Source organism: Lissotriton helveticus, chromosome 12 (assembly GCF_964261635.1).
Source record: "Lissotriton helveticus chromosome 12, aLisHel1.1, whole genome shotgun sequence".
Taxonomy (NCBI): domain Eukaryota; kingdom Metazoa; phylum Chordata; class Amphibia; order Caudata; family Salamandridae; genus Lissotriton; species Lissotriton helveticus.
The window spans coordinates 610,408,739-610,433,310 of NC_136073.1; the positions used below are offsets into that span (position 1 = coordinate 610,408,739).

At 44.5% G+C, this 24,572-nt stretch overlaps 1 protein-coding gene across 1 annotated transcript in view; it reads right to left on the reverse strand.

Annotated features, from left to right (window-relative positions):
* HASPIN (histone H3 associated protein kinase) overlaps positions 1-24,572 on the reverse strand; it is a 775,218-nt gene that overhangs the window by 496,995 nt on the left and 253,651 nt on the right. The window contains exon 8 of the mRNA XM_078671435.1: positions 7,987-8,193. Within this exon, the coding sequence (XP_078527561.1) occupies positions 7,987-8,193 (207 nt within the window). The remainder of the gene's footprint in view (positions 1-7,986; positions 8,194-24,572) is intronic.

The window sequence follows — 24,572 nt, forward strand, 5'->3', positions numbered from 1 at the left end:
TAATTTCTCAAAATCCACTAGAGCACATATATTGAGACCTAGCAAAGGCACATCGGGCTACCAGTCCCTACAATTTTGCCAAGTTTCGTGCAAATCCATTCAGCCGTTCGATTATTATTATTATTATTTTTTTTGCCCCGCGGGGCCCTTTTAAAACCTCCACATCAAAAGTAGGGGGTCACCGACGATCTACTATTCCCCCTTATGGTCATTTGCCCCTTCGCTTTGGCCTCCTCTTGTCTCTTGATCCTACCGAGAGACAAGATGGCGGCCGCTACGGACTGTTTGGAATGTTTACAGACGCCGGAGAGCCAATCAGCTTCGCTTCGCAAAGCTCCGTAACGCGAAAAGTACGCGAAGCGGTGCGCTGTTACAGATATATATCTTTTTTTGAAAGTTAATTTCTCAAAATCCACTGGAGCACATATATTGAGATCTAGCAAAGGCACATCGGGCTACCAGTCCCTACAATTTTGCCAACTTTCGTGCAAATCCATTCAGCTGTTCGATTATTATTATTTTTATTTTTTTTTGCCCCGCGGGGCCCTTTTAAAACCTTCACATCAAACCTAGGGGGTGAGCGACAATGTACTATGCCCCCTTATGGTCATTTGCCCCTTCGCTTCGGCCTCCTCTTGTCTCTCGATCCTACCGAGAGACAAGATGGCGGCCGCTACGGACTGTTTGGAATGTTGACAGACGCCGGAGAACCAATCAGCTTCGCTTCACAAAGCTCCGTTGCGCGACAAGTACGCGTCCTGGGCCGCTGCCCGGTCCGCTGTTACAGATATATATCTTTTTTTAAACGTTAATTTCTCAAAATCCACTGGAGCACATATATTGAGACCTACAAAAGGCACATCGGGCTACCAGTCCCTACAATTTTGCCAAGTTTCGTGCAAATCCATTCAGCCGTTCGGGCTAAAAGTGAGGCCAACCGCCCTATGGAAATTAACATGGGAAAAACGCGTTTTGGGACCCCCCTTTTTTCTCGGCCCCCCCTTGACGAACCCCCCCAAAATTTTCAGGGGCTGCTCAGAAACAAAATGTGCCATTTTCCTGAAAATTTCAGCCAATTCCGTCCACAAACGCCAAAGTTATTGGACATAGAATTTTCAAAAAACCCATAGAGAAAAAATCCTAACTATATATACCTACTGGCGACCGCCAGTAGGTAATATATATATAGTTTAGGCCCTCACAAAGTGTAATCTTATTGACAGGGAAACTTTATTGAACAAAAAAGCTGAACAAGCTACTCCTGATGAGACCGTAAGCAATTTCAGGTTTATTCTGGAATATAATCGACAGGAGGCCGCAATGAGAAAGATTATCAATAAAAATTTGTATCTCATAAACCAGGACCCTGTAATTGGTAAAACAGTTCCCAAACAGCCCTCCATAACATACAGGAGAGGTGTATCCATGAAAGATACGTTAGTGGATAATGACCCATGTGGCCTTAAATTGTAAGACGGACCATGTGGTGTATGTTTTGGAATGCCCGTGTAAACTAAGATACATCAGAAGTACCATCCCACCGGGGCACAAACGGGTACTCCAACACATACGAGCCATCAAAAACCATGATCAGGCGTATCCAGTGGCACGCCACTTTCAGGAACCGCATGATGGTAATCCAAAAGATCTCAAATATTTCCTCATTGATTCAGTTCCAAAAAACAAAAGAGGAGGTGATAGGGAAAAATCCCTCCGTTTATTAGAGATGCATTATATTTTAAATCTAGATAGCAAGCACCCTAATGGGCTGAATAGCTCGGAGGAATTGCATGCAAGTCTATGAGGTTAACGGTGGTTGCCTCGATCATTAAAATATGGTCAGTCAAGATCCTCAAGCAGTCATAAGTCACTTTAAGATAAAGCGTACATGATTCAGTCCTGTTTTGAAACGTGAGAAGCATAAGTCCGTTTGGAGTATTCATACTTAATGTAACAGAAAGATTCTCCCTATAGTTTTTTTAAAGTCACCATTTCTTTTAACTAGGCACAACTCTCACTATTTTTTGCACAAGCACTTTTTGCACAACTACATCCATTTACTGTAATGTCAACCACTTTGGGCATGATAATTATAATATAGACTTAGGTCATGCCAGAATGCATATATATTAAGGCATACAACTAATCGATAATATGCAACCATAAGAGATTAGGCAATTGGGTAACCTGATGGGTTAAAAGAAAAGACAACATATCAAGTAGATGAACCTTAGACATAACCAACAGGGATTTATCCCAAAACTTCAAATAGGTGGTGTTGCCTTGGATATTGCGATGTGTATATATATTATATATTTATTTTTGCGCACAACAACAATATTTATTTATTTATATTTATATATGTATAGTTGTTTATAGATACATATTTATTCATATATATTTATTGATGTGTATTTATATGTTTATATAGTTAGTCAAGGAAGTGTGACCCAATTGCATACATAATCAAAAATTAATATGGTAACCTATTATCTTGTTGCAGAATGAACAAAGCTCTACCTGGTTACTTACAATATGTATTTAATAGCATTGTTTGTACATTATGAAAGCTAGGTGAATATAGTCCATTCAATATTCATTTACCATGGAGATTATTCAACTAAACCAGTGACACTAAGTACTATGTATATATAGGCGCTGTTTAATAATGTGCGGAAAAACGCTACGAAAGCCACCGCAGCGGTGAGTCAGCCCAACAATGCACAACTGAATGTAAAACAACTAATGAAGACCCTAGAAAAAAAGACTAAATCGGAAATCACCAAGTGGTGGGAACATAAGTCGCTTACCAAGTATGTGGAGGCAGGAAGAATACCACGCGGCTTACGTATTATGCTGGCGCCGAGTTTTGAGGATCCTAACCTGGCAATGCTGAAGAAATGGGGCGAGTTAAATCTAGACGCTTCAATGAATTTGGTGAAACTACTAATTGAGTACGCCGTGATAGATCGTGACAAATTACTGGAGGAGATAAAAAGCCTAAATGACCAATTAAATGCCTTCGTTGAATCTGACATTAAAGAGCTGATAAGAACAACACGCATAGAAATAAGTGAGAGGCTCCGCAAACATGAGGAGCGCATCAAAGTAAGGAAAATCCACAAGTTTGCAAGGGATTTAAATGATTATGCAACTGGTCAAATATATACATTCTCCCGCAAATTTGATAAAGCAAGACAATCTAAGCTGGCAAAACAAACGGTCAGGAATGAAGTGGCAGGAAGTTCCAACCAAGTGGATGTAAATGGTGAGCAATCTGATGCAGACTCCGTTTCTTTGGCAAGTATGTCAAGTACTTCGAGTATATCGCTTGTTGAATTCAATGGGGCGGAAGGCGGTGATTCTGGTAGAGTTCTTAACCTTGCGGAAGAAATTGATTTTTTAGTAGAGGACCGGCTGCAAACATTACGGCCCAGGACGAAAAAGAATCAAAACGCAAGAGAAACAACGCAAAGCGGAACGCAAGGCGAAAAAAGCGAAAAGCCTCAGCAGCAGCCGCAAAAGAAAAAGAAGCAATGGTACAACAAGAAGAAATATTAAAAGATTGTACCATTACAAATCTCACCAGTGTCACTCTGTCAACGGCAGAAGAGCAGCTTTTAGCCTTAGGACTTAACTTTTGCCCTGAGAGTTCTTTTAATTATACGAACACCAGAGCGGATGTTTTTAAATTCATTCGCAAATTGAAGTTGAGAAAATTCTTCGCATCAAAACCAGCCAGCAAGGAAAAAGAAAAAGACAGAACCACCAAACGATTGACAAAAACTACTGGTAATGCCACAGTACCAGCAGCGCGAGATGCTAGATTGCTTCTTAACCTGTGTAGCTTGGAGGACTCCAGCAGTTTGGGTGAACCATCCACTGGGGAAGTGCCATCGACACAACGCGAACTTTACAATGTGGACATCTGCCAAAAAGGAGCGGGTGATAGTCCTTTTAAACCGGTAAGCACGTTTTTGCCTGTAATGCCAAAAGATGCGGTAGACATCTACCATGACTGTGTCATTGAAGATCTGAAAAAGTTAAACCGCACAGTGCAAACGCAAACCTATAAAAACAATGCTAAGATTAATCAATATAACATGTTAATGAAGAAACTAAGTCAGAATCACGAAGTGGTGATCAATAAGTCAGACAAAGGTGGTAATATTGTGTTGTGGAATAAGGAGGAATACATCACTGAGGCCATGAGACAATTAAATGACACCTCTTGTTATGAGCGATCGAATGGAATGGCATACAAAAGGGCAAAGGATGAGGTGAAAAAAATGCTGATGTCGTTCAAAAGAAACAATTTGATCTCACAAACTGAGTATGACTTTTTGAATATAGAGCACCCAGTGATACCTATACTATATCTGATTCCTAAAATACACAAACAGAGAGTTCCAACACCTGGCCGTCCAATCATTGCGGCTATCAACAGTGTAGGAGAAAATATTTCCAGTTATATTGATTTTTTCTTACAAGACATTGTGAAAAACTTACCAAGTTATATTAAAGACACAGGGGACTTTTTAATGAAATTATCCTCCATTGAATGGCAAGAAAATTGGTGTCTTATAACTCTTGACATAGAGTCATTGTATACGTCTATAGATCACGTTAAAGGTTTGGAGGCAATCAAGCATTATCTTGGTCTACGGTCGTGTGAATACTATGCGCACAACAAGATGTTGTGTGAATTAATACACTGGTGTTTGCATAACAATTATTTCATGTTTGCGAAGAGTATCTGGAGACAGGTGCGGGGTGTGGCGATGGGATCGTGCTTCTCCCCCAGCTACGCGTGTCTCCACGTGGGCTGGTGGGAGGAGCGCGGTCTCACTTCCACACCGGGATTTCAACATGTGCAATATTGGAAACGGTTTATAGATGATGTTTTTTGTATATGGGAGGGGGATGAGACTAGTGCAAAGGTTTTTATTGATGCACTGAATGACAACCAAGAAAATCTTTTCTTCACCTCCAACATCAGCAAGGTACAAGCGGATTTTTTAGATGTTCATCTGATAATTGAGAATAACGCTGTATCTACTTCCCTTTTCCGTAAGCCAACTGCTGGAAACAGTATATTGCACGCTAGCAGTAATCACCCGAAGCATGTGATTAATAATGTCCCGTATGGAGAATTAGTGCGGGTTAAGCGAATCAGTAGTACCCCTGAAATATTTGAGCAAGAAGCTATAAATACCATCAATAGACTCAAAGTCAGGGGGTACAGTGATAAGGTTTTAAACAGTGCCTTGAAGAGAAGTCGTGAAAAATCGAGAGAATCTTTATTAAGATCTGATGCACTAAAGCCTATTTTAGAAAACAATACTCCCCGCCTGATTCTTACCTACAGCAAACAGGAAAAACAAATTAGGTCCATTGTCAAAAGACATTGGCCAATCTTAATGACTGATGGTTTTTATGGTGAGATACTACAAGGTACTCCCACGATAACCTACAAAAAATCTCATAGTATGCACAACAGCCTAGTGAAAAGTAGCCCTGAGTTAGGTGGTGGCAGCACCTGGCTCAAATACAAAGGTTTTTTCAAATGCTCCACATGTAGGGCGTGCAAGTTTGGAGTTAACACCACTCACTACAGCACCCCTTTCTGTCCTACTAGGAAGGCCATTCGGGGCAATTTCAATTGTCACAGTGAGTTTGCTATATATGTCCTGACATGCACCTGTGGTCTGCGATATGTGGGTAGCACTAAGTTACAGGTGCATGTCAGGATTCTGCAAAACTTGCGTGCAATTGTCAACAACGACAATACATACCCCGTGGCGCGCCACTTCAAATCAACACACAATAATGATTTGTCTCAGTTGACATATTTTGTGATTGATGTAGTGGCCCCTCTCAATCGTGGAGGTGATAGAGAGGGACTTCTGAGAAGAAGGGAGACAGAGTACATAGTTGAGCTGGATAGTAAATATCCGAACGGGCTCAATACAACTGAAGATTTGCATCATCTGTTATGAATTGTGTACAACATGTATATCAAGACGTAGATCATATAGAGAATATGAAATAAATCCTGATGAGGATTTCTCTATTTTATTTCTTTGATTCTTTAAGGGCCGGTATGGATTCAAGATCACTATATCGTATATAAAAAGAAAAATTTAAGGCAAGAAGTTGTGCATCTGGGGAAGTAACGATTGAAAAATATTTAATCGATAAAGATTATGAACTGACTTCCAGCTGTCAATACGGTTAAATTCTCTCCAAACGATTATGTATATATTCACAAACAAAAGTAAAAAGTCACAGTTTTTTTTTTTTTTTTTTTCTCATTTACCAAACACAAAGATTTTTTTGTACTTTGTTGTTTTTTTAAGTGTTGTTATCACTATTATATGTATTATCACTTATGGTTTGAGTGTGGATTATAGGGGAAAAATAGGGAAGAATAATAAGCCAAATTTTTGGGGAAAAAATGCTGATTTATGATAAATAGTCCTTGTTCGCGTATATTCAATAGACAACAGTCAACAACCTTTGGATTGTAAATATTTGTAAATAGTGTAATTGTGTGTATATAGGATTCACATGTAGATATATATTTTTATATATATATATATATATATTTTTGTATTGAAACAGAGATTAGATTTACAGTGTGGGGATGTTGGTCTGATTGGATATGTAGGAGTTAATATTTGAACCCTTATATGATGAATTGTACAATAATTGTCTTTTGAGAACTTTTTTGGCTTAATGCATGTATGCAGTTATGTATTCCCTTTTTTCCGTGGTTCCTACTCGTTGAGGGTAAGGTGGGTGTCGTGAAGTATTTCATCTATGTTCATGCACCATGTGACTCACTGTGGAGGTGGAGCACTGCAAAGAGAAATGTATTTAAGAAAATGTTGACCAGGTGTTTGGTGTGTGATCAAGGGCACAAGTTGCTCGAAACGCGTCGCCTGAGGGGAAAATAAAACCTACCTAACTGCAGTCTGAGGGTCCGTGTTTTCTGTTGCTGTGGCTGGATGTTCGCAGTGCTGAGGACTTGGTGTTTATATATATATATATATATATATATATATATATATATATATATATATATATATATATTTGTGGATGTTTAAGTGTATTTTATTATATTGTTTTCAGCACTTAGCACTTTTTGTACACAAATCACGTGGTACACATTTGCCCAACGAAAATCAATGACAAAAAATGAAAAAAAGTGTAACCTTTAAAATGAAATGCTTATGGTTGAGGCGCATCATGTGATCAAGTCCACAGGGAGGGATGAAACGCGTTATGGCTGCAGTTTGTTTGTGAGCGTCCTGAGTAAACAAACTGGTATTTAACAAGAATCCTGTGGTCCAGGAGTATGTTAAAATTTAGAGAAGCTACTCCTTGAATCTTCTGTTGGACTGCCAAGATTGGATAATTGCATGAGCTGCACCACACCCACTCTCAAATGTCATCAATACCTATTTGCCTTCAGACAATACAGTTTGAATAAAAACATTTAAGGACATCATTTACCATTTAGTTTATTTGTGTAAAAAACAAAATTAAACAGTCCTTTCACCTGATCACCCCAAAGGTATCCGGCACGCTGGCATAATGGTTCATGGTAAGTTCCATTTGCGCACACATCTCAGAATAGTGTGCACAAAGACATTGCCTTGCCGCTCGCCAGGTTAGGTTAGGGGTATATTTAGGCTTAAGGTTTTGGGTGGGAGTTTTGGTAAGGAGTCTTACAGTTACAGCAGTTGCCAAAAATGTCTCAATTCTGGTATTCTCCACAATGGTTTCTTCATAATTGTCAATCCAAAATAAACTGTTTATTTTGGCAATAGGTTCTTAAAGAGTTTATTCATTTTTGCATTCTTCATCATTACGTATATCCATGTAGGACGTATAGTTTTACTTCAACGTATTCCCTCTTTGCATGTGCAGTATGCACTACCTTCCCAGTCATGTGTTGCTTTTGTATGCAAGTATACACACCTTAAGGGCAACCTGTTCTCCATTGCTGACTGTATGGAACACTTCCCCGAAAACACCCTCGCCGATCTTCACACAGTGCTGCATTTTCATTGAGCCAATGCAACAGCTAAAAGAGATGGGTCCATCTTGCATGCACTCCTCATACACTTTTTCAGCATCAGTGATGACATCACACAATGATACATTTGCTAGTGGAGAGAGTAGACTCTGCATTGTGGAGAGAAAAAAGATAAGATAGATAAAAGGAAAATTATTTCATGTAAACAATGTGCTGGAGGTAGAAGAAACTTTGCTCAGGGAATGCTAACATTTATAGAATGGTAAATATTGTAATAACCATATACAAGTATATTATGTAGTGATTCTACTACATTATTTAGGCTCCCTTTCAAGTCGATAAGTTTACAAAAACACACCAGTGATTCTCATTGTTGGGGGGGGGGTGGGAGGGGTGGGGGGGGCACAAGGAGGAACCACTGGTGAGTGAGCTAACCGGTCGAGACACCGCCAGCATTGGATCGGTCTTGCGGGTCAGGGATTTCGACCCCTAAGCATCTCTATATTATTCGAGGCTGTGCTACAAAACAGCATACAGATTGCTGTGACCGCCACAGGCACAGCAGCAGCTTAGCTGTTGAAGTAGCCGGACCGCTAGGTCAGCGTATATCAAAGCGGGTTTCGTGGCTTGGCTTGCAGTCCTGCTCTTACCCCGTTCGGCCTGGAATACGCAGAGCATAGTCAGCTGGCCTGCTGCAGACTCCGGCATTCAGTGGGGTGGGGACCGGCTGGTGACCCCCGCCCCCCCACACCGTGGGGGGGGAGGGGGGGGTCACCAGCCAGGCAACCTGCTGGCAAATTAGAGAGATCGAGATGAAGAGTAACTGCAGCTTGGAGGTAGCGAGTAAGGAAGGTGTGATGTGGCAGAAGGGAGCCGGTAGAGGGGGAGGTTACAGCAGCCTATCTGATGGCGCTGCAGTTCTGGAAAATCTGGCTAGCACTAGATGTGGCAGGCAACACATTTTAGTTAACTCTGCGAGCTCTGTCAGCCAGCTAAAGCCCCCAGAGTGCTGGTGCCAGTATTAATATACTATTCGCCGCCTGCCACCCCAGCAACTCTTTGCTCACCATTTGCTGTTTGACTCCTGCATTATATTGGTTCTCACTGCTACATGCTGTTACTTGATACTGCCATGCGGTCTCATCCAGCAGTTTTCTTGCCTGCAATCCGCCACACCTGAACTTTCTGCACTGAGTTGGGGTGGGACTACATCCCCAGTCGTCACCCCCTTGGCTCTCTTGGCCGCCGATCAACACTGGCGAGGCCATTTGGATTGTAAGGCACTGGATGCTGTTCAGCCCCTATCTGGTCAGGAGTCATGGATAAGCAGAGAATGGCTGGAGGGAAGGACAGTACTACTATAAACCACAAAGAGGCACTACGCTGGACTAATACCTGGCACAAGCAGGGAGTTTGCAAAAGAAACGGACTTGGCTGAGAATCGCTTATTCCTCGATATGGGGTGAGGTATAGAATTCCTTCACCGAATAGCTGGGCCCCATTGGCTGGTAGGTTCATCTGAGGAGACTCGTGGTAGTTGTTGTAGACCACCGAACCCGGAGGTCACTGCACATACTTTACTGCGGGGCACAGATAGGGTGCCTTCCATGGATAAGTATGAGATTACTAGTCCCTGCGAACCCACAGCTAGGAAAAAGCCAAAAACTAAGCAAGGGCCTATCCCTGGACACTTTACGAGGCAGGGGACCACTGCCCATTCTCTAACCTGTGCCTGCAAATCAACAGACCTAAGGCCACTGCAGGTAGAGATGTTATCAACCTTCATCTCTAGTGAAAAAGATGGGGTACAAAGCCTGGAAAAATGCAATGAACAGAGTCAAATAAATGTTTTCAACTTCAATTCTACCCTTAGTGGATGGGTTATGCGCTTTGGATGGGGCCTTTCAGGACTGATCTAAATTAAAATTCATATTGGCATCCCCAGCACCCACCCGACCCTATGGCCCTCCCAATGCTGGGAACAGCCACACTGTCACCAATAGTCATGTTGAACAGAGTGCTTGAATACTAATTGAGCCACCTGCTTCCACTGCGAGAATCATCAACAATTGCTTAACCGGGAATATTTCCAGAAAAACTAAAAAAAGGCACATATACGCCCATTACTGCAGAAAACAAAACTGGTCCCACTTAACCCAGACAACTACAGACCAATTACAAATTAACTCTTCCTGAGCAAACTGATCGAAAGGGCAGCGTTCGCCCACATGTCACAATTCATTGAAGATAATGCCATAGTTTCAGACTTCCAAACATGATTGCATCCAGGAAGAGGCACAGAACCTGCCCTTGGTGCCATCTGGAATGACCTGAAGAACACAGTTGACAGGAACAAGAATGCTGCACTACTTCTCTTGGACCTCTCAGCTGCTTTTGATATGGTTGACCATGGCACTCTAATATAAAGACTCTATGAAGCCGGCATAGAGGGGACAGCTCTAGACTGGATCACATCCTACTTTCACAACAGAAGAAATAAGTAACTTACCTGTCTCTGTAGTTCTCCAGTGTTTGAAGCTTTCATTGATTCGAATGCTTGAATTATTCCCGGCCATCATGATGGGAGTCCCCGGTACTTAAAATAGTAGTAGTAGTAGAAGTAGTAGTTGACTTAAATAGTCATAATAGACTAATGGGTATAGATTAAAGAAGGACTAGGCCTCTTAGTTTAATAACCGATCATAGTCCTTATAAAGAAAAGTACCAAGATTTTGCCCCAACCAATCAGCATCAATCACCCTCTAGAACCCTCCGGATGGAAGCGCAGCCTCAGATTTTCTTCTGCACGTTGTGCTAGGGAGTCTGCTCAGCTTTAATTTGATAAAAAAATTGGATTTTTTCTACAGGAAGGTACAATTGTATGATCTTTTCTAAAACATCTTCCTGTTCTCCTACTTTTGGTGGATCTTCATTCTATCTGGACTATGTCTGACAAGGCTAAGAAGGCTTTCTTCAGAGAATGTGCCACTTGCATGAAGAAAAGACTGTTGATGATCCTCACAAAAATTGCATTAACTTAATAGCAAGCAGTTTGGTAGAACATTTACCATAGTTTTGAAGCTTAACAGGAATCTGAACAGTGTAATCTGCAAGAAATCATCAAACATTATAAAAGGCATAACCATACCAGTAATAGTAAAGGGAACAACTTCCATACGCATTAAAGACAATAACCAACTTACTATATGGAAATGTGGTTCAGTTGAAAATAGGTAGGAGGGTAGGCAGGGGTGGCTCATCTTAATGGAACTGATGCCGAATGTCTGACCCACTGCTGTGTCATTGAGAACTGATGAATCCAAACAGTAGTGTCGGACGAAAACGTGTCTATTCTTCCACGTTGCTGACGGGCAAATTTCCAGAAGTGACACTCCCGCAAATAAAGTTGTAGATGTTGCCACTCACCTTGTGGAATGGGCTCGGACACTTGCAGACAGAGGTCTGCCTGCCTTCTGATTACAAAATTGTATTGCACTTGCGATTCAACTGGAAATAATTTGCTTGGAGAGTGGGAAACCTTTCCTTGGTGCACTGTATGCCACAAATAGTTGAGAGGTCTTACGGAAGTATTTAGTTCTATCTAAATAAAATATTTAGCCAACATTTTATGTCCAATGACTGTAAAGCTCTATTCACCGACGTCGTACGATTTGGGAAGAAAGTTTTAAGTACCACCAAAATCTGGTGGAAATCAAATGGCACATTGGGAATGAACGTCGGATTTGCTCGGAGCAGAACTCCATCTGACCTAAACTGCAAGAAAGGTTCCTATATTACCAAAACCAGTATTTCACTGACCCATCTGGCTGAGGTCAAAGCAAGTAGTAAAGCCAACTTCCACAATAGGAATTTGATTTCTGCAGTGTGAATCGGTTCAAAGGGAGCTTACATGAATTGGGAGAGAACGGTGTACAGTTGCCAGGCCGGTGGTGGAGGTCTTCCAGGTGGAAACACTCGAAAGAGTCCTTTGAGAAACTCTTTAATTAGTCTAGACGACCATAGAGGTGAAGAGGACGGTGATCTTCTATAAGAAGAAATGGACGCTAAGTGAACTTTTATTGAACTGTATGCCAAACCTGATTTACAAGAAGCAGAAGGTAAGGTAGGATTTGTTCAGGAAAGGAAGACAATGGATGTAAACTCTCCCGGTGGCACCAGATGCAGAAACCCTTCCACTTGAGGCGGTACATCTTGTTGGTACTGTCCGCCCTTGCTTCGGCTAGGATATTGCGGCATTCACCAGAAATGTTTAAGTGTCTGAACTCATTGTATTTAGCAGCCAAGCTGACAAATGCAGGCTCTTGAGGTCAGGGTGTAGTATCTGCCCCTGGTTCATGGTCAGGAGATTGGGAAGAACTGGAAGTTTGAAATGAAGGACCTGTGATGGAGGAAGCAGTTCCATGTACCAGTGTTGACGTGGCCATACCGGAACAATTAGGATCAGTTTGCATGGTCCGATCTTTACCCCTCTCAGAACTCTTGCAAGAAGAGGAATGGGAGGAAAAGCGTAAGCAAAGATGCCGGACCATGCAATTGAAAAGGCATTCCCCCATGACACCAGTTGGGGATGCCAACTTGCATAGTACCAACATTTGCGGTTCTGGGGAGTTGAGAATAAGTCCAAGTACGGTGTGCCCCAGCGCAGGAATATGTTCATCAGAATTTGATGGTGCAGCTCCCATTCGTGACACGATGATGACAATGTGCTTAGCGTGTCCGCAATCGTGTTCTGCCATCCTGGAACATGTTCTGCTCGGAAGCACATTCTGGGATCTATGACCCACTCCCACAACTGTTAGGCTTCCATGGAGAGATAGCAAGATTTCGTGCCACCGTGCTTGTTTATATAGTGCATTGTCGGGGATCGTCCATTCGGACTAGCACTGATGAATTCTGTATCCTGGGAAGAAAAGCCTGGAGGGCTATATGCACAGCCTTCATCTCCAGCAAATTTATGTGAGATTGAGTTTGATGCCACTTTCTGCTTACTTGGAGCTCTTGAAGGTAAGCTCTGCATCCCTCGAAGGACGCATCTGTTGTGATCACTAATGGTGCAGCTTCTTGATGCAAGGAAATTCTTAACGATAAATAGTCTGTGTCTAACCACCACTCTATGGCCTTCACCATACGTGGGGTTACTCTGATGATGCAGTTGAAGTAGCCTACTGACTGTACCCACGGTTTGTCGAGCTCCTCCTGAAATGGGCGCATCCTGAGACGACTAAACAGGATTAGTGGTATGCATGATGACATCATCCCTAAAATGCATTTGACAAGTCGGACCGAAAGAGACTTTCTTCTTTTGATGGAATTTGCCAGAACAAGAAATCGCCGCTGGTGTTCCTCTGCAGGGTATGCTTTTAAGCAGATCATGTCCAGTTGCGCTCCTAGGAAGGCAATCTTTTGTGACTGATTCTGATTCGATTTTTGCTGATTTATAGGCAGACCCAAACTTTTGAAGAGAGTTGTGCAGGCCTTTGTGGACACTCGCTTTTCGATCGGACGGAACCTTGAGGAGCCAGTCGTCCAGATACAGGAAGACTTGATGTTTCTGCTGTATGAGAAATTCTGCAATCGTAGGGACACTTCGCAAAAATTCTGGGAGCAGACTTGAGGTCAAATGGGAGCACTCTGAACTGGTAGTGGCATCCGGCTACCACAAATCTCAGGTATTTTCTGTGTTTTGGGTGAATAGGTATATGGAAATAGGCGTCTTGGAGTTCTAATGTTGTCATGTAATCTTGTTGGTTCAGGAGCTTCAGTACCTCTTGCAACGTTATCATTCTAAAAGATTGTTTTTTCAGATAAAGATTGAGATTTCGAAGGTCCAAAATCTGTCTACACTGCCGTAACTTCTTTTTGATTAAGAAGAAACTGGAGTATACACCTGAGCCCCTGCTTGAGAATGGTACTTTCTCTATTCCCCCTTTATTCCGCATGTTTTTACCTCTTGCTGAAGAGCCCTGAGATGTTTGTGGTGGGCGGCTTGAGCGGGGGTTTGTAGACGGTTCTTGGGTGAATTCTAGAGTGTGTCCAATTTGAACTAGGCGCAGAACCCACTGGTCTGTACTAATGGTTTGCCACTAGTGGAGGAAGTGTGAAATGTTGCCTCCCAAGCAGGTAGGATGAGATTGAAAAGATTGGCTTGGTGAACTGAGAGTTGGAGCTGGAGCCAGAGGTATATCATTGGCGGCGGTTAGTGTCCTTGCCGGCCCGTGATGTCTTTCCTCTATTTGCTCTGACATAGGATGTCTGAGGCGGTTGTCATTGGTACTGAGGCCTGTATGACTGTGAAGTAGAAGAATATGCCGGATAACGGTACTGCTGGTTTTCTCCTTTATAGTACCTGTACCATTTGACCCCTGAAAGGAAGCTTTTCTGAACTGCAGTGATCCTAACAGCTTGGCAGTGTCTGCCTTGATGGTTTTAAGCCATTATATATATAAGGGGTAACCCAAAAGAAAAGTCCACGGACCTGGGTAATGATTGGTATAAAAAACAGTTGGTCCTAGACCGATTGAACATACAAAGGAATTGTTACGTATTCTTAATTAAAAAAACACATTATAAATGCATATCATTTTCGTATAGTCATATAGTACAGATCCTTTTCAGCAGGAAACACATGCACACTCAACAGATACACGGGCACTAAATCGAAATGGAAAGAACTGTTTTATTCACAAGTTCTCCTTAAATGAACAAATTGTCATATTCAATACATAAAGAGCTTGCTCCAAGAGGGATAGAGGAAAAAGAAGATGCGCTCATGTGTGGGACACCTCAGGTCACGGGTCTTCCTCAGGACAGGGGGAGAGAAGGGCAACCTAAGGTATAACCATATAACCTAATTAGTGCCATGTACAAGGAAATTAAAAAGGAAGGAACCATAAGTGGAGTGGTGTGGCTCACTGGTTAGAGGCGGTAACTGCAAACACAACAATGATGGACAGAATGTGGATCAATGTCACACATTCACCCCAGTCCAAAGATCTGGGCCCAAATCCATCGTTTTTCCCACTCCACACCACCCTGGGTTAGACAATGGCGATATGCAAATCAGCGCTGACCCTGTGCCCCATGGGAACAGTCCAGTCCGAACTACAAAAGCCATGTCCTTCCCAGAACGGAAACAAGCATCCGAGGACCGGCCCGGTTTCGAGGTAACACCTCTCTTCAGCCCGGCTAGCTTGATTCCAGTGGTGTGGAGTGCCTGGGACTCACGTCTGAGCATCCCCAGTACACTTAGAGCGGTAACTGCAAACACAACAATGATGGACAGAATGTGGATCAATGTCACACATTCACCCCAGTCCAAAGATCTGGGCCCAAATCCATCGTTTTTCCCACTCCACACCACCCTGGGTTAGACAATGGCGATATGCAAATCAGCGCTGACCCTGTGCCCCATGGGAACAGTCCAGTCCGAACTACAAAAGCCATGTCCTTCCCAGAACGGAAACAAGCATCCGAGGACCGGCCTGGTTTCGAGGTAACACCTCTCTTCAGCCCGGCTAGCTTGATTCCAGTGGTGTAGAGTGCCTGGGACTCACGTCTGAGCATCCCCAGTACACTTAGAGCGGTAACTGCAAACACAACAATGATGGACAGAATGTGGATCAATGTCACACATTCACCCCAGTCCAAAGATCTGGGCCCAAATCCATCGTTTTTGAATGTGTGACATTGATCCACATTCTGTCCATCTTTGTTGTGTTTGCAGTTACCGCTCTAAGTGTACTGGGGATGCTCAGACGTGAGTCCCAGGCACTCCACACCACTGGAATCAAGCTAGCCGGGCTGAAGAGAGGTGTTACCTCGAAACCGGGCCGGTCCTCGGATGCTTGTTTCCGTTCTGGGAAGGACATGGCTTTTGTAGTTCGGACTGGACTGTTCCCATGGGGCACAGGGTCAGCGCTGATTTGCATATCGCCATTGTCTAACCCAGGGTGGTGTGGAGTGGAAAAACGATGGATTTGGGCCCAGATCTTTGGACTGGGGTGAATGTGTGACATTGATCCACATTCTGTCCATCATTGTTGTGTTTGCAGTTACCGCTCTAAGTGTACTGGGGATGCTCAGACGTGAGTCCCAGGCACTCCACACCACTGGAATCAAGCTAGCCGGGCTGAAGAGAGGTGTTACCTCGAAACCGGGCAGGTCCTCGGATGCTTGTTTCCGTTCTGGGAAGGACATGGCTTTTGTAGTTCGGACTGGACTGTTCCCATGGGGCACAGGGTCAGCGCTGATTTGCATATCGCCATTGTCTAACCCAGGGTGGTGTGGAGTGGAAAAACGATGGATTTGGGCCCAGATCTTTGGACTGGGGTGAATGTGTGACATTGATCCACATTCTGTCCATCATTGTTGTGTTTGCAGTCACTGGTTAGAGGCGGCAGACCCGGGAGCAGAGGACGGCCCAGGACCAGGGTTCAATTCCCGACGCGGCAGGGTCTTGGACCAGGGTCAACGGACTCGATAATTCTCGCCTCGGTGCCTACTCTAACTAGGGATCACATTCGGCAACTCTGGGCATTAGCTTGCCTCATCTCCACAACGGCCCCCCACATATGCCGGGGATGCCTGGTTTCACCTTGGAGATACCCGGTAGGGACCATCTCACAGGGAAAGCCAGGACGGGTTCCCCAGCGGTCTACAGCGCAGAGATACTCCTTCGGGAGTCGATTCTAGCGCTTTAGAAACCCACAATCAATCAAGTATATCTGGCCATTATTACGAGGTTTAACATTGAAGCAGTTGTCAATCAATCAGGATTTATAAAGTGTGGCAAATCGGGGAATTGGAATTGTTGTATCCTGGCCCTGCTCCTCCTCAGACAACTGTGTGATCTTCCTCAAGCCGTATGAGGCCCTGCTCCTCCTCACACAACTATGTGATCTTCCTCACTCCCTAGAAGGCCCAGCTCTTCCTCAGTCAACTGTGTGATCTTCCTCACTGCCTTTGAGTCCCGGCTCCTCATCACACAGTCATGTGCTCTTCCTTACACAGGTAAGTCTCGGCTCCTCCCACAACAACTGTGCAATGTGTCTCATATCTATGTACATTGAACCCTGCAAGAACAAGCATTTGCAATGCAATAGATCTTACAATTTTGAAACTTTGACCTATTGGTATTATAAATAACAATGCCTTTTATTATTGCCGTTTTTTTTTAACACATACATAAAAGGCATTGTAATTTACAATGCCAATAGCTCAAAATCTCGAAATTGCGAGAGCTATTGCATTGCAAAATGATTGTTAGACTGGCAGGGGCTGTTGGTGCATTCATTCCAGACACTCACACAAAGGGGGCGGAGGTGTGCCCTGCAAATGCTGATGAGCCATCCTGTGCTAGAGTGGTGGGAGGAGTTGTCACTAGCACCTGACTAGGCTGTGGCTGCCCTGCACAATGCTGTCTCCACCTTCTGTAGTGAATTTGGAGCAGGGAGAACAGAACTGGTTTAACTGAGCAGAGAGAATTTCTGAAACAAGCATTGAAAATGCTATAGGTCTCACCTCTGATTAAGTTAAAGCCATTTGCTTTGCTTATGGTATTGTATAGCAAGGCAAATGGCTTTAACTTAATGAAAGGCGAGACCTATTGCATTTTTAATGCTTGTTATAGTTGTGTGGCATCTGTGTAAGTTACTCGCTGAGGTGCCATTGTCCTGGTAATAGCGACATGTTTGAATAATCTTGTGCGTGTGCTTATCTTTGTTTTCATTTGTAGAGTCTCGGGCCGTGTGGTCATCTTCAACTTTTCCTCCTTGACATGCGTTATTGAGTATGTTTCCTGATCTAATATAAGCACAAACCATTTCCTCAGTTCCTAATCTAATAAAGGCTTTAGACATGTGTTTCCTTTAGGAAGGAGACAGTAACTGAGCAGAATGTCCTCCCTGCCTGCCAGGCGCGGTGCGTCCATAGGGGCTTGGGGGCGTAGCCCCCCCCCAGCCCGCAGCCGCCCGCAGGAGACACCGAGGGAGAACTGACAATGCATGCCAGTCAGCATGACGTCGGGAGGCGTCATGTTGATTGACATGATTGTCACCAGGCAGGCAGCTACACGAGTGCGCATGCGTGGGGACGGAGGGTGAATTTTTTACCCGTGCCCACGCATGCGCACTTGTGTTCGTGCTTTTTTGCGCATGCCCATTAGGAGCCCTTTGGTCTCCTAATGGGCATGCTCTGGGCGTAGAGTAACCTGTGCCCCTGCAGCGCCAGGATTGTCTAAAATATGGAAACAATTAGTGCGGACATGGTAGCCTGTTGACACGAGCTGTGCAAAAGAGTGACCACACGCAAGTAAGGAGGAAAAAAGTGTTTTGACCTGTTTTATTTGTTAAAGATGCCCGACAGCACTGCAGTGCTGAAAGAAGAAAAGCGTGCAGTCTTAAGTAAAGAGTGCACCCTGTACGGATGTGTGCAATGTGGCTATTAATCAACAGTAGACAGTGTGAAATAAGTTCAGTGGGGATGTAAATCACAAACTTATAGCCAGTTTTCCTCCAAAGATACCACGGATGTTTACAGTAAGGGTAAAATGAATGTGAATATATTAGATGGTGGAGTTGGGGGACCCAGCTTAAACGTGATTGGCCAGTTTCTAAGAGCCGCAGCAAAATAAATTGAACAGGGAGAGTGGGTGCATGGATGGATGCATGCATGATGGGTGGATGGATGCATGAATGATGGATGCAGGTTGGATGGGTGGTTGGATGGGTGGGTGGATGCATGAATGATGTATGGATGCAGGATGGGTGGATGGGTGGATGCATGAATGATGTATGGATGGATGCATGGATGCATGCATGATGGGTGGATGCATGATGGATGTATGGGTGGATGCATGAATGAATGATGTATGGATGCAGGATGGGTGGGTGGGTGGGTGCATGAATGATGTATGGATGGATGCAATGTGGTTCGGGCTTGCTCGCTGCGGTGCAATATGCAAATTAGTTTACGCCTCACCACTTTCAAATGTCACCAGCCGCCCCTGCTGCCTGCTCCTTAACAGGCTTTGCCCCCGAGGCCTGTGCGTCATGGCCTTTGGGCACGGAGAGACGAGCATCACTTTAGGCACACATATTCCAACAAGAGATTCTGCTCACCCAAAGAACACTATGAGCACACAGACGACAACACAAAAGGATTGTTTGTGATGTGTTCAGATGGAAGGAATTAAAGTGAACCAAATTATAAATGATAGTTCGTGCCTCCCTTTGACGCAGGTAGGAACATGGGAAGGAAAGGGTACATTTTCACGCTGCACCTCACAAGTCTGCCTTGATTACATTTTGAGAAAGATATAAATGGCCACAAAAAAGCACACTTCTTAAGCTAGTTCAGGATGTTTATTTTTTAAGGACCGATATATTTACGTGTGCAAGATGCGCTCTACCCACTAAAGTTCATCCTGGATTTGTTTTTAATTTTAAGCAACTTTACAGTGACTGCAGGCAGAACTTTTGTCCCAAACGAATTTGTCTAGAACTGGAATCGTTTGAGTAGTGTTAAGTTGCGTAAAATATCCGTTCTGAAAAAGCAGATATTCTGAACGGAGTCTGTGTCCGATAAATCCCAGTTTCCTCACTGTGGTGGGCTCATCGTCTCGGCTCTGAATGAATGATTCCCTTCTGCTGACAGTTCTGCAATGGCGTCCTGATGAACCTGCGGCTTCTTCGTTTTCTGTGTGAATCAGGCTGTTGTTGTTAATTGCTTGCCCATAGCAACCAACATTTAACACTAATCCGATGAAGATTGTTTTTTTGTTCACAAATTTAGTACTACGCTTGACAAAATAGCATAAATATATATCATTAATATAAGCACGCTGTTTTACCACTCAATGTATTTAGTGGTACCCTGACTCGATATAAGGTGACAGAAGGCTGGTGTCCTTGCCAAAGCACATACAGAAGCCACACACCACTGCAGATAGGAGCGGCACGCTATAAATTCATTTCGCCATCTTATCAGCTAAAGGACAGTCATGTTTTTATGGAAGTGGAAGGACAGACTGGCTCTTGCTTTTCCCCATAGTTGATCGTAGTGCTGTTTGAGAGGGCTGCACTTAATCATTAACCAGGCGGGCGAGCCAACCAATCAACAACACCGAGCCAAGGGCCGGGCTTAGCGCTCAGAGCCCGTACAAGAGGCGGTCAAGCGTGCAACAAACATGTACAGGCTGCTGCGGACATGTTCACCCCAGGGGAAGTAGAGGGCTGGAAGAGGCAAAACGGTCCGGGCAATCCGGCGGTGCGATCACTAGAGGGCTGCAGACTTAGACCTGCCTGGGGGTCTCGGTCACAGAAAAAGAGCACAAAACGAGTGCGGTGTGCCTAGCGTGCCCATCGCTTATTAAAGTAAAACGAGCATTTGCAATGCAATAGGTCTCGCATTAGGAAAGTTTGAGGTATTGGTATTGTAAATGACAATTTTTTTATTTATGTGTTGGTTTTGAAAATAGCGAAATTAATAGCTTTGTCATTTACAATGCCAATAGTTTTAACTTTCGCAAACGTGACACCTATAGCATTTGTAATGCAATTTGTGTTGTATTTACAGGACTTAGATGTATTATTACAAATAACAATGGCTTTTATTTTTTTAAAATAATTAATACAGAGTGAAAGTGACTGCGTGTGCATTGTCCGAATGGCACGGGGTGGAACCAACTGCACGTGCATTGTCAGTATGACACAGAGTGAAAGTGACTGCGTGTGCATGGTCAATATGGCATTGTGTGCAACGAACTGCACGTGTATTGTCATAATAGCCCCGGGATTGAACCGGCTGCACCTCGATTGTCAGGATGGCACAGGGTGGAAGAAACCAACTGCACGTGCATTGTTAGTATAGCACTGGGATGGAACTGATGGCACGTGGATTGTCAGGATGGCACAGGGTGGAAGAAACTGCACGTGCATTGTCAGTATGGCACAGAGTGAAACTGACCTCACGTGCATTGTTAGTATGGCACCGGGGTGCAACTGACTGCACGAACATTGTCAGGATGGAACCAACTGCACGTGTATTGTCAGTATGGCTCGAAGTGAAACTGGCGGCATGTGCATTGTCAGGATGGCACAGAGTGGGACCAACTGCACGTGGAGCATCAAGATGGCACGGGGGCAATTGCCTGCACATATGTTGTCATGCTAGGAGCGTGGTGCAATTGCCTGCACGTATGTTCTCATGCTGGCAGCATGGTGCAATTGACGGCAAATATACAGTCAGAATGGCAATAGGATGCAATTGGCTTTAACTGCATTGGCGAGCAACAGACTGCACATGTACTACCAGGATAGTAACAAGATGCACTTGGCACCACGCATATTGTCAGGGGCATGATTTTGGCAAATCTAAGACCTGGGGTAAAGAAAATAAAGAAAAACAGGGTCTACCTATGGAATCATAAGTGGAGCACCACAAAAGAAAGAATAGAAATGGTCCCGTCCATGCTCATTGAATAATACTCCTGTTGCAATAAAGACAATGAGTGGTTGTGCAAATCGCGCTAGTCACGTAACTTGAAAGGTGACCCCGTGTGGGAGTGACTCAACATAAAAATCAAAATGAAAGACTTCAAGCCGATGAATTAGTAGTACTGAAAAAATAAAGAGTTAAACTGTAGAATTCCGAAAGTGCCATTAACGTCCAGTGCAACGCGTAGTAGCGAAACATTATTAGTCCTTTAAACGCCCGTGATGTGCACCTAAGCTCTTAGCTAAAACGCCATTCGAAGGGCAAAACTATTAATCTATAGAACGCCTGTGGGCGGGGGAGAAAGGAGGGGTGATTGCAAGCAAAGGTTTCGAGATGGGCTGGAGGAAAAGGGAGGGTCGAATGTGAGCGGCAGGGGGGAGTGCAAACAGAGGAGCCTCATTACAGCTGGTGGGGGGGCGGGGGAGCAAAGAGCGCGCTGGTGAAGCGTCGAGCTTCAAGAGCCAGGCTTACTTGCAAGTAGGATGGGGGTGGGGTGTGGTATTCAGGTCCTTGGAGAGCAGTACCAGTGCCTGCCAACAGAACCGTAGCCTCGTGGCTGAGTGTGCACATTATGGCTGCTGATTGCGGTCTGACAGTGTTTCCACGGTTCATACTGAGCTATTTTTGTTCGCATCTGTTTTGAGTTACATGCTTTGCTGCATGCAGTATGTAATCCCAAGTCTTTTGCCTGGTGGTGCGCCAACACTTTCAGTGCACGCAGTAACGTGCCCAGACATGTGTGGAAAGTGCCCTTCTGAGTTCCACCCCAGGTCCTGTAAACTGCCGGATTGTCTGTGTGTTTGAGGAAATTGGGGTGTATCAAAGCCATATGTCACCTGCATCAGCTGGCTGCAGTTGCAGCTGCCCTACAACTGTGGCGTTTGATTTTGGTGTCTCTTGAACGCGTCTGAACGAGCGTGTGTTGTCCAGAGCATTCCCTTTGTACTTATGTTTGTCTGTGTGTTTTACTAGACGTCTTTGCAAATACGCCTGGCAATTTGCAGGTAATTGTGTATTTCTGCGAGGAGCTGCGATTTCCGCCGGATGTTTCAATGGCCTACAGCAAAGTGGAGCGACGGGGGTAGGTGGCAGCACCCTGCTGGAAGTATGTGTGTGTCCTGGGGCTACGTCCTATCAAGCAATAATTCATTCACAGGATTACCCTTTCTAACAACTTGCGCTGTTAACAAAGCTTTTAACTTGAGGTTTTCCATTATTACGTCTGACACCCGCTTCCGCTGTCCTCGTGGTTGACTGCACGTTTCAGTATTTACATAGTTTGCGCAAAATGCCTTCTGAAGTTTACTGTGGAAGTAATTTTGTACAAAATAAGCAGTATGCCCCGCTCTCGCATGCCATCCTTCTAAATCCTGTCACTAACAGACAACTGCCAATCAAGAAGTGGAAGGAAAGCGATTGTTAATTAAACCAATGCAAACCCTGTCAAAAAGGTACGGTAAACAACGGCAGTGCAAAAGACCATGCGAAGAGCCAAATTGCCAACGGTGGCTAAACTAAACGGTAGCAGATGGCCAGGGTGTCCCAGGAGACGGTAGATGTTCACAGCAGGCCGCTGAGTGATTCAGTACAGCAGTGGGTGCTGGGGCAGGGTTTAAAGTGTCTCCAGCTACAGAAGCAGCTGTCACGCTATGAACCTGCGCACGGCCAGTTCTAGCGATGCACGGGCCCGGCACTTCGTTTCACTGGAAGAAGTGCATTGAACCAAGAGACGTGTATAATGCGACCGTATGCCTCGACTGAGCTCTCCAATCACAAAGAGAGTATATTTTGCTAACAGTGGTGGAGATTCCTCTGGGCCGACAGCAGACCTCAATGCATACAATCGCTGGTGTACTAGGTTATGGAAACCTACAAAGAATTATCAGTATATACACTTTAGACAGAATATACAGGCCTCTCACGGTGCATGTTCCAATGCCAGCGTATAGCATGATCAGAATCTTCCTTCACGTTATGGGACATGTAGTCCAGAGTGAGCAGCCTTTGATGAGCGAGGGGGGGGGGGGGGGGGGGGGGGGGGAGAAAAAACGAGAGACACGGCCCCCCAAAAAAATCGGCGCGACATGAAGACAAGTCGGATGGGGTGGGGGGCGGGGGAGAAGGAGAGTGAGCAGCCTTTGATGAGCGAGTGGGGAGGGGGGAAGGGGGGAGGAGACGAGAGACACGGCCTGGCGGCCGTGAAAGTGAAAGCTCTTGGCCGAAAGCCTTTGATGCAGCAGGGGGCGGAGCGGATGCCTTTCAACTGAAGCTGCTGGCGGCAGATGGCTGGCTTACATGTGCACGCGCATTTTAGGTCAATGCGCTTGCGCATTGAGCTTGCTTTTCACGGGCACTGCATGGAATCGCCCCATGGTTAAGCTCCGGTTAAGCCCCTATATTCTCGCATGCTCAATGCGCAAGCGCATTGACAGGCGAGACCTAAAAAAAGAAAACATGAGAGCACAACAAAGGGCTCCTCCACAGCGTACAAAACGAGCGCGGTGTGCCTAGCGTGCGCCGAGCTTATTAAAGTAACAAGCATTTGCAATGCAATAGGTCAGATTGCATTGAAAATGCTTAAGTTTAAAGCTGAGCGTGCTTCACGGACACCGTGCTCGGTTTCTTTATTTATTTCTTAACTTTAACACGGAGCATGGTGTCCTAGAAGCAGGCACTGCGCTCAGTGTTAAAGTTAAGAAATATATAAATAATCTGAGCGCGGTGTCCGTGAAGTGGCGCAGCGCTCAGTTTCAAAGTAAATATATTTTTTTTAAACACAGAGCGTGTGCACTGTCATTAGTACCGCGCTGAAAATGAAAATAAAATAGTGCTTACTGAGTTATAAAGGGGGACATGTAACTCTGCCAGTACACAATCCAATTCCCGGTGGGCGGGGCCAAAAGTGGACAGGGTGGTAACTAGGATGGACTTAGAAGCCTCATTTACAATAGAAAGCTAGCGGTTAGCCGGAAATATGATGCTAACCAATGGGAAGAGGGGGCGGGGCTTCAAG